The sequence below is a fragment of the Chelmon rostratus genome, chromosome 7 (genome assembly GCF_017976325.1).
Source record: "Chelmon rostratus isolate fCheRos1 chromosome 7, fCheRos1.pri, whole genome shotgun sequence".
Taxonomy (NCBI): Eukaryota; Metazoa; Chordata; class Actinopteri; order Chaetodontiformes; family Chaetodontidae; genus Chelmon; species Chelmon rostratus.
The window spans coordinates 26,444,644-26,455,684 of record NC_055664.1 but is presented as its reverse complement, the minus strand read 5'-3'; the positions used below and the strand labels follow the sequence as shown (position 1 = coordinate 26,455,684).

The 11,041-nt window shown below is 47.2% G+C and overlaps 1 protein-coding gene across 2 annotated transcripts in view; it reads left to right on the top strand.

Moving 5' to 3' along the window:
- Nucleotides 1–880: 880 nt before the first annotated feature.
- actn4 (actinin, alpha 4) overlaps nucleotides 881–11,041 on the top strand; it is a 47,403-nt gene continuing 37,242 nt past the window's right edge. For both annotated transcript variants that reach the window (XM_041941421.1, XM_041941420.1), the window contains exon 1: nucleotides 881–1,255. In XM_041941421.1, the coding sequence (XP_041797355.1) occupies nucleotides 1,130–1,255 (126 nt within the window). In that variant the 5' untranslated portion in view covers nucleotides 881–1,129. The remainder of the gene's footprint in view (nucleotides 1,256–11,041) is intronic.

Sequence of the window (11,041 nt, the reverse complement as noted above, 5' to 3'; positions counted from 1 at the left end):
AAAATCATTACAATAATGCACAGAAAAGAAATTCAAACCTGCAAGACAGCTGGTCTGCAGAAGGTTAGCTGTGCTGTAAAGTGGGATTTGTATAAACGAGGAGGTGGTGTGTAGCACTGTATAGCTAAGTTTTCTCCATGCTAATGTAATATATCACAACTTGACTAAGCCTGCAATGCAGTCAAATTTCCAACAATACCAAAAAGGACAAAGGACAGCTAACGCACCATGCGGCGTCACACATATTTTTATTGTTTCACATGTTTTAATTTTTCAATATCTCACAGTTATAATGTGTCATTGTTTCAGCAGCTCACGTTCAAATGTCACATGAATATTCATGAGCCGTGTCGGCCTATAGACGCTGCTGCAGGCAGGTGTGTCAGACACGCAGAAATACACACATTCACACCGCAAGGTAAGCGAGGCTGCCTTCAAAATAAAATGCCACTGCTTCCGGGGAGGAAGTGGCAGCTTTCCAGCAAGACAAGTTTTGGCAAGAAAACCCAAATTCCCTTTTGCTCTTCTTTTGCGATTAATGCCATACAAGGCGAATGCATTACTATTATCATGGAGGACTCTTCAATAACGTATTAAATATACTTTTTGTCATTAAACCAAATGGTGAATAAAAATGTGTTTTGATTAAAAAAATCTGTGTTAAAGAGAAAGAAAAAAACATTTAGTGAAAACTGGCATAAGCAGGACTTTAAACTGTATTTTATGGAAAGCAGTAGTTCAGTGCACAGTAAAGTTGAAACGAGCGTGGTTTACTTTAAAAGGTGAGACCGGAAGCGTGGCCCGCGGTGGCGCCAGCTTGTCGGTGCGCTGCAGCCTGTAGGAGCGGCCGGTTCCTCCCAGCAGCCTCACGGTTCAGAGGGAAAGCTTTTCTTCTCACAGCAGCAGCGGGGATTTTCTGACTACACACGCCGGATACTCATCACATTCAGAGACGCACTCACTGCCGAAAGCGGCCGCAGAAGGACTCTTTCCCGGGTCGTGAATCGCTCCCCATCCCACCGCTCAGATTCGGGCCGTCGCTGCTTTTTTTCCGTTTTAATTTTTTATTTTTGTACGTTTTTCCCTCCTGACAGTTTCTCCGTGGCGCACTCAGGTTTCTTTTGCTGACATGGTAGATTATCACGCTGCCAATAACCAGTCCTCGGCCGGCGGGGTGCAGACCTACATGGAGCAGGAGAATGACTGGGACCGGGACCTGCTGCTGGACCCGGCCTGGGAGAATCAGCAGAGGAAGGTAAGCGAACCCGATTCGGGCCCAGCTGGGCCGAGTCGAGCCGGGCTGGGAGGAGGAGGAGGAGGAGGATGAGGAGGCGGCGGCGGGCAGAAAGAAAATGGCAGGGGAGGGATGTGATGGGGAGTGGAAGTCAGGCACCGAGTGCGGGCCTCGCTTTGCAGCTGACCCACTTTACAGCGACCGTTCCCGGCCTGGCCTGTTTCACTTCACTCCGGTTTAATGCGGATTTCTTGGTCCTGCCCGTGTGAATGTGAACGTATGTGTGCGGGGCCGAGCCCGGGTCCAGCAGGACCTGCTCCCCAGGCGGAAACTGGGCGCCACAGTGATTCAGACATGTGGGCTCGGATCGCGTTTGTTGAAGGGTTCAGTTCCCGATCGAGGCGTCCTGGCCCACTTGTGTGCCTGCTTGGCTGGTTGGAGGCCGATACAGGAAGAGCTGACCGATACTGGGCTGCTAAAGGCCGATATTCAGATGATTTGACTGTGAAGCTGCTGTGATTCACTGGATCCACGTTTGATCATGTTTGTATTGAAAACTGATCCTGCAGGATCTGCTGTGGGCGGGCTGGGAAAGATGGCCAGCTGGAGAAAGTCCTCACATGGTTAACAACTTTGTGAAGCCTTCAGGGTATGTGAAGGTTTACAGCTGTTTTAAAAGCAGCTGTAAATCCAAAGTATAAGAGGCACATATAGAAGCACCATATGATGTCTGTACAGGTTGGCCATCATCCATCTGTACATCAGGAGGTCATGTGACTTGTCTGACAGCTCAGGTGAAGAGAGAAGTCTTACCATACCAACAGGGAGATGCTTGAACTGAAGCAGCTGTCATGAGCGATGCTAAGCTGAGCTGTACGTGCAGACTATTGTTCTATCTGGTGTCACACCCATGCTCATATTCTGCCCAAAGCCCTGCAAGTTTCTGCTGCCACACTCATTTCGCTGCACACAACTGAACGCCCACTTGCTGTGCTGCAGATTTTAGCCACAGCAATATTCTGCATGATTATCTAGACCCCAAACCAAAGCTCTCGTCACCATGTGGTCCTGCCCTTCCCTGATCTTTGACCTGAATCCACACCAGTCATCAAATACCAGTCGTGCTGCTCATCATTAACATTTATGCAGCGTTGTACCTGTTTATTTATTTAAAACACTCTACTGTCCAGCCCCCATCTTCCTCATCCTCTGATTATTCCTCCTGCCAGACAGTTTATCAATCGATGATCCATACTAATGTTCTTGCAGTACTTTGGATACCTGTGCGCGGTTTCGCTGTGGGATCGAAATGAAATCCGTCCATTAACATCCACCAGATCAAGGTGTTTTTCGCCCAGCGTTCCTCCTTTAGGCGCCTGCTATGCCCAACGATCATGTCTGCAGGAAGAAAGATGTCAGAATACACACCCATTCAAGCCAAGACACATTCCAACATGGACATGAATCCTGCACACGCAGCCCTGACCACACATAACACTCACATCAGTTTTTGCTCTCCATATTCTCATAGTGGAGAGGCAGAATTGCTTAACAGTGTGGAATGATTGGGAGGGTGTGTTTTTGTGTGTGCAGGGCTAACCAGACTACGCACCCTGTCTTATTCACTAACTAGCCGGATGGCTGGCATACTTTCTACTGGTGTGACAGCATGCCGAGCATTGAATCGTGCATTTTTATTAGGCCACTCAGCATTATAGCCGTCAACATCAGACATTCCTGCAGTTGATTACCATCAAAGCTGGCGGGCCCGGTCCCTCGCTGTTAACTCGTGCTGGTTAGTCGACAGCGGGAACATGTTTGTGTAGAGATCACACAGGTCAAAGTTTCTCCAAAAGGAAAAGCTAACCTCCTAATCATTAACAGAGCGAGGCTTGTTGTGCAAACCCGGGCCGAGGTCCGTACCCCCGCCTTCGGCCGAGGCCGATAGGTGTTTGGTCGATCGGGAACAGTGCGGGCTGGGGACATGTCCCCCTGCCAAGCTTGAGCTGCGCTGGCCCCGATGAGGTGGGGGAACCAAGGGCACATTCCTGCGGTTTAATCACGCTCACTGTGCCAGTTATTGCGCAAAAGTGAGCAAACGCTTCCCGCAGGAATATCAAGAGAGACGTGGATATAATGAGTGTGGGAAAGGGTTTGTCCTTGCAGCGTGTGACGGGCGAGTCCGTAAGGTCAAAAACAGGAGCGGTTTGTCGAAGGCAGAGTTTTCCATCGTGTTGGGTAACACAAGATGGGAAAAGACAGCAGTGCTCAGGTTTTTTTGGTATTCTTGCCTGTCTTTGGCGTCCACAGTGGAGCACGAGAGACAGGAAAGACTGAGGGAGGGGACAGTAAACCTCAGAACCCAGAACACAGGAGAGGTTCAGTTTGCACCTCATCTAATGGAGACACCCTGAAGATTAGCACTTTATCTGCTTGTGTAAACAGTGCAACGCACATACCTCATCTATCTGCATCTTTTCAGCAAATGCACACAGAAAAAGACAATGACACTCTGCCGCATTTATTCGCTGCATTTGAATAAAATTCAAAGCTTCTCAGTGTGAGTCTGTGTTTCTCTGGCAGAAGCAGAGGTTTGTCCTTGCAGCATGTTTCCAGTTGTCCATTTCGTACATTGAGCAACATTTCTGAACACCCCAGAGTTGGCTGGCCTGAGCCCAGCTGAGTCCAGCTAACTGCAGTTTGCTACAGGCGTAGCTCCTCGCCTCGCAAACATGTTATTAAGTCTCTCTCACTGCTGTCGGATCCGCCACACGTTGAAACATGTCAAAGTACGCAGCGACGCCACCAGAGGTTTTATTGTAACTCTCGGCGGTGTGGCAGACGGTACATGCAAATCCAGCTTCTCAGTGACAGTTAGGCTGCGCATATTTCTCATGTCATGAGGCAGGGCGAGAGCACGGCGAGGTGGGTGGATGAGCTAACAAGGAAAGCAGTAAAGCACACAAGCCAAAGGGCCTGGAGCAAACCTCAGCACCGGTGGCTGAGTCTTCTTAATTGTCAGCGTGTTGATGGGATTAAATTGTGTCTGTCCCACCGTCCCGCCGTGATGCTGCAGCGTTCTGTTAATTCACAGAATGTAATTCATGCAACGTGCAATCATGCACATGAGCAGACTACTGGAGAAGTGTACTTTATCCCCTCAGCTTGTACCAGGAGTGTGTAGCTCTGATCGTGGAACACAAATCATCTGCAGAATCAGCGACTTGGACGGTTATCTCCCCTCATTTTCCTACAGACGGCCGTCATTCTGTTTGCACAGAAGTGATTGAAGCTGGACTGTGATTGGACCCACAGCTGGACAGACTTTACAGTTAACAGCTGTAACTGATGATGTAACTTCACTCTCCTGATCTCTTACATGTCCTGCCACACGCTGGTTTCTTCCCACTCTTGTGTTGAATAGTTTCAGATTTGTCGGTGCACATGTGTTCTCCAGCGTCACAAAGTGAGCAGCATGACTTAGCTCGTAGCCAGCCTCCCCCGACACACCCCACCAGTGCCCAGACTTGCAGCACAGCACACACACACTGATTTATTTCCATTGCTGCCAAGGTGGGCAGCTGGACACAATGTTAGTTTGTTCTTTTGCCGCCCACTTTCACATGCTTCCTGTGTGAGTGGCTGGCCGGCCGGCGGGCGGGGCCGGTTCAGATGGCCCGGGTTGGCTCGTGACGAGCTGTGAGTGACATTTTGTCAGGACAAATGGATCAAACAATGCATCCTGCCATCGTCTCTGCGCTGGCTAAGATCTGGTTACACGATAAGCTGCCAGGCGACTTTTTTCTCCCGGCCTGCCTTCCTGTCTCAAAACAGCATTTAAAAGAATGAAGGGGGCTGAAAATGTTTGAGGAAGGCTGACTAAACAGCCTGCTCGCCAAACAACAATAGACAATGCTCCGCTTGTAGAGAATTAAAGGAGCGGACGCTTTGATTGGTTGTCTGTCTGTCCTTTTGTGTGCGCGCCGTGTGATTGGCCGATCGAACGTAGCAGGACCAACCTGACTGGGGTGTGGCCGACACGAGAGGAACGAAAGCTTTTAGCGTTAAAGGCTGTCGAGCAGATGTCAGAGAGTTCTGTTTATCTGAAATGTCGTTCATTGTGTTTTGTTTGTCTCAGGTGAACAATGGGTCACTTTAATCGCCATCATACGCTGATATTCATCGTATACATCCGGCTCAGCCTGGATCATCTGCGCCAGACATGAATACATGAAGCGCACACTGTAGAGACGCCGCTCAGACACCTGAAATTACATGTTTTAGATGATTGTGCTTTTCCAAATGTGTTTTTTTTAAGAAGCATTACAAGAATACAAATAAAAAGGAAAATCTGGTGCATAGAACCTCGTCTGACAGAAGCGAGAAGTTTATTTGAACTTCACACAGTTTTTACAACTTTGATCGCAGTGTTAAGACATTTAGACGAGTAAGCGATCAGTCGATGGGCACAATTTAAACAATTTATATAATTGATTGATGCTTTACGTCATTTTTCAAGCAAAAATACAAACTTTCACTGTTCCCAGCTTCTCAAATGTGACCCTTTGCTGCTTTTCTGTTTCAAATCATCATGAGCTGAACGTTTTTGAAGACTTTTTCGGTTGATGGAAACAATCAATTTGAAGATGTGACCCGAGCTGTGGGAACTTGAGCTCATGTGTGGGGAATATTTCACTATTTTCTGACGTTTCGTCGAGTAAACAATCAAGTAAATTAGTAACAATCAGTGCTTTTACTGATTCAGCCACATTTTCCGAAGCTCCTTGTAAGTAAGTTTTTGCACTTTTTGGACATCTGCAGGCATTTTGGGGTGTGAGATAATGGAATTGCAGCCTTTGGTCATTCCCTCACTGCCAGCTGATTCCAGGTCAGCTGTGGGAAAGCCCTCCGCCTCAGCTGACCGTGATCCAGAATCAGCTTGTGGACCTAAACAACGAAGCAGTCAGTGAAGCAGACAGCCAGCGAGGGGACAGAGGAGAGAGGAATGTAACCCCTCGCTGTTTCCCCCTCTCTTTCTCTCTGTTCTGCCATTGGCGGTGGTGAGAGAGCATGCAGGGGGAAACATTCCTTTGGTGGCCCATTATAGCCTGCTAGGCCAGAAGGAGGGGGCTTTTTACTAAAGGGGGGCGGGGTATCCTGTTTTTTGCCCGACAGGGGAAAAAAAAAAAAGAGTTGGGGGTTTGCAGGATTGCAGATGTGGTGCGTGCGGTGGAGGCGAGAGGGAGAATCCTCCTCCGGGGCAGGGGGTGCTTGCAGGGGGGGCAGCGAGAGGTTGCAGCCAGTTGGGCTGTGGCGGAAGTCATGGCGCCAATCGTTGCTCCAAATATTTGTTTGTAGAAATGTTTTCAGACACCGCCCTGTGATTGGTTGCACTTTGGAACCATTTGCTTTGTACGCAGCGCAGCAGGCGAGCTCAAAGTGCAGGCCGACACACACGGTCCAATCAGCTGAGAGGCTGCGGCGCGCCGTGCCGTGCAGCCCAGGGCTGGTATTGACATTGGTTGGCTGGAGGCCTGTGTGTCGAGGTGGTGCAGCTAATGTGTTCCTCTTTCAAAGAGATTTCTTCACGGTCTGTTTCTCTCCCGCTCTTTGTGTGCGAGGAAGGAGCTGCATTTTGGGGCAGAGACGAGGACTCGGTGCGTCCGAATGTCATAAAAGCCCTGAATTCAGTTTATGGCTGACTGACATAACTTAGCTTGCTGGCTAATTGTGGCTGTGATCACCAGCTTACTTCTTGGCTGTTGTGCATAGTTATGAGGATTAGTAAATGGCATTTCCCTCTGATGAATTGAAAGTGGGGACAATTGGGACTAAGAATTTCCTTTTGGTTGGCTGCCAGTATGCATGTTGATGGTTTTAGCTTGAAGCACAGACCCTCCTCCTCACATGGTCTCCAAGTTTGTCCTCAACAAATTTAAAGAAATATACCGACATGTTTTGTTTGTTTGTTTTTGGCATTGTGTCAGAAAATGTTGGTAGCATTTTCCTTTGACATATTTCCGTTGACCTCAATGTTTTTTATTCACTGTTAAATTTGCGTCATTTTAAAAGCACTTTTCACACTGGTGTCACAGATGTGTTGAAATAAATTACTCGATTAGTCAAACGATATCATACTGGTCACTGATTTAATTCATTTATCGAAGAGAAATGCAAATTATTTGCTGCCTTTCTGCTTTGGGCGACTGTTGGTGCTGACAGGCTTCTCACTGCACGAGTGATTATTCTGGAAAGATTTATTGCGTGCGTGCGTGCGTGTGTGTTCTGATGCAGGTTGGAGGTGTTTGTAGGAAAGTAGCAGAAGCAGAGGATGTGTGTTTAGGTGTGGCCTGTGTGTTTAGATGCCTGTGTGAAGGGCGGGGGGCACCATTTTATTATGGGTCTTGGGGAGGGGGTCGACCGCCGTTTGAACACGAGGAAGTTTTTCCCCTTTCTCTGCCTGAGGCTGCTGGTGAACACTGTGCAGACAACCAATCACAGGCCTCCCTCATGTCCTCACCTGCTGCTCGCGTGCTGTGATTTCTCCTGAACGTGTTGTTTTCATCATCACATGTGGTCCATTGAACACAGAGAGGAAAAACTGAGGAACGTGTGAAACAATGTGATACTGACAAAGACAAAGCTGCAGTTCAGCTTTGTTTTTAGCGAGTTCCTCATAAACGCCTCAGTAGTGTTGAAATGGGCGGATTACAGGAACCTCACCTCGCACCTCCTCTGTTTGTACGTGTCTAACTGAGCTGCACTTATTGTGCTAAAAAATTAAAGACCTTCGTGTTGAATGTAACGAAACGAAACGAAACGTGTTGCGATTCAGTCACTGTTTTCAAACTGAGTGTGAAAAAATGAAGCATCGCCGTTGCAGTCATTCAGAATGATGACAGCAGAGACTTCAGCAGGCGCTGTGCAGCCTCGCCGTGTGACACTGTTACCTATCTTTGAATATCTGTGTTCACGCTCACATCTCTCTCCTCTGTCTGTGTGGCTGCAGAGTGCAGATAGCGTTCATGCATGTATCTGTGAGGCTGCAGCCTCTCTATTCTGAACCACAGCGCTCTGTATTTTTGGAAACAGCACTTCAGAGCTCTGCTGTCGTCCTGCACCTGAGAGAGAGCGAGAGGGTTCAAATAAAAAGAAAAATCGAACACGAAGAAAAACCCTGTCGTCGCTGCTGCCATTTCAAGCTCTCATCAGTTATAAGGGAGCCTGATGCAGTTAATGTGTGCTGTTTACTGAGAAGATGAGAAGATAATTGGTATCTCACTATTGCAAGGAAGGAGCTAAATGTTCTTTTGAAAGCGTCCCCCTTTCACATTTTATTCCACAGGCCTCACGTTTCAGGGACTTAAAGAGAAATTTGTCATCACAGTAGAGAGGTTAAAAACTAAAAACTTTTCAATGTTGTTGACCTGGTTTAGACAAACTGTTAGTTTAATGATGAAGATATTTGTCAAGTCTTAACACAGTGATGCTATTAGTTGTCAGGGATGCTCTTAATGCTCTTTTGGAGCTTGACCCATGACAGGGACTGGAAGTCAGGATGTAGCTGCCTCTGTTTTGCAAATCTCCAAATTTAATGGAAGGTCACTGCTAAACCACTAGAATACGCATTTAACCCTCTGCATCCCAAATCTGAAGACCAACTCAGCCCTCAGTTGTCTAAAGGTTTAAATATAGCTTCTTACTAAATCCACGTAGCTACTTCTCTTTATTCTTCACTTTATTCTCTCTGTTAGCTTCCACAAAGTGGACGCTCGTCTTTTGTGGGGTCAATAAAAACAATTAAAAAAATGACAGAACAAAACAATCAGAGCATCAATAAGATCAGAAAATTTAAGATAAGCCAGATATAAAGATTGGAAAAGTGTAATGCTCAACACGGGGAGCTACAAACAGCAGAAACCTGTGATTTGTAGCGTAGTGACCTTTGGAAAGCGTCTGTTTTTGTGTTTGCTGTTGGTTGGGAGCGTTTCCAGGCAGAAGAAGCTCCATAAAGAACAGTTCTCATCATGCAGTTTGTTTGTGGACTTGATCTGGTTCTACCAGATGACCGGCACCCACCCGACGTGTCTTTTCCAGAATAACAGAAGTAGTGAAAAGACTAAAAGTGCTCATTTGTGTTTTTTGTTCTTTTTTAAGAGCAGGTTTTGTTCGTGAACTGACTCTCAGTTTTGTCATGTCAGCACATGCAGCACATGTTTGTGGAGTGAGTGTGTACAGTTCACACCGTCTCAGGTTGTCCTCAATCTGGTCTTCCTCTGGAGGCCGACGTATCTGTGCAGGAACATCTGTCAGAGTGGGACAGACCCCCACCCACACCACCACCACCGCCCAGAGATTACATCCCAGCTCACATGACCAGATTATATCTGACACATATCTGGGATGAATAGAACGGTGGGGAATAATGCATGAGATGTGTGTATGGATGTGGCTGCTGTGCTGGATTAAGAGTGCAGGGTGAACAGGTATGATCAGAGTCACTCACCTTCAGCATGAAAGCACACAATTAGTGTGTGAGAAACATCAAGAGAAGATATAATCTCAGTTTAGGATTAATTGGAGGGAATATTTTTATCTCCCACTAAAACAAAACTATAGATTAGTCTGAAGAATCGATCAGCACAGATCAAAGTTCTGCAGAGCTGATTTGTTGTCTTGGCTGTCAGCTCAGGATCCAAAAAGAAGACCATGTTCTTGTAACAGTATTGTTGTTCTTTAGACTAAAGCTTGATGGATGCATGCATGGCCACACCTAGACCGGTTATTCTCCCTCCGGGGCGGGTGTGTGAGCGAGAGAGGGAGGTAGAAAAGGAGAGAGAGCGAGCACAGCAAACAGGCCGTGCCAGTCTGGTGACAAAGAGCGACGGTGAGGCTTCGTGCTTCAAACCGGGGATATGCACACACACACACACACACACGGAGCAGACATCTGGAGGGGCTGGATCACACACTCGTCTACCTCACTGTGATGGTGGTACAGCTGCAGCTCCAGACCAGCTGAAACAGTTAGACCAGCATTAATACCTGACCTCTGTTCTGCACTAAACATGCACAATTGTCCTCAAGATTCAAATACAGACGTTTGTCCCTGGACGTCTGGGTGTTATCAACAGCTGTCCAGTACCAAGTGTCTGCTCAGATTAATGATCTGGTTCGGTTCGGTCAGTGTTTCTTGTGTTGTTGCAAATGCCTCCATCTATCACGGTGGCTAACACATGTAAAGACGGGCCAAACACACGATTATTCAGACTCACTGTGTGTGTTTGTGTGTGTGTGTGTTTCCTCTGCGGCTGTCTCTGATTTCCTCCGTGTTGTATTATTTAACAGCTTTCAAACTGGGGCACTGGGCAAAGAGGTGAAGAGGAGAGGCCTGCTGGGACACACACACACACACATGCATGCATACAGCAGACACGATAGATAGTGTGCTTGTGGTTATTTAAACCAACGCACACACACACACACACGCACAGACACACACACACATGCATGCATACAGCAGACACGATAGCTAGTGTGCATGTGGTTATTTAAACACACACACACACACACACACTGCCTCTGCTTTCTGTGAAACATGCAGAGATCTAGATGAAGTGTGCTCTGATGTCTGTTTCATTATCTATAAATGATCACTGCTAATGCTAACACATCACTTGCTTCTGTAACCATGGCATCACTTCCTGAATGCTGCAGGATTTTGCAGCACAAAAGGAACAACTGGTTTGAAACTTAAGTCTTAAACGTCTGATTTGTTCATGTGCAGAATATGAATTTGTTGTCTGA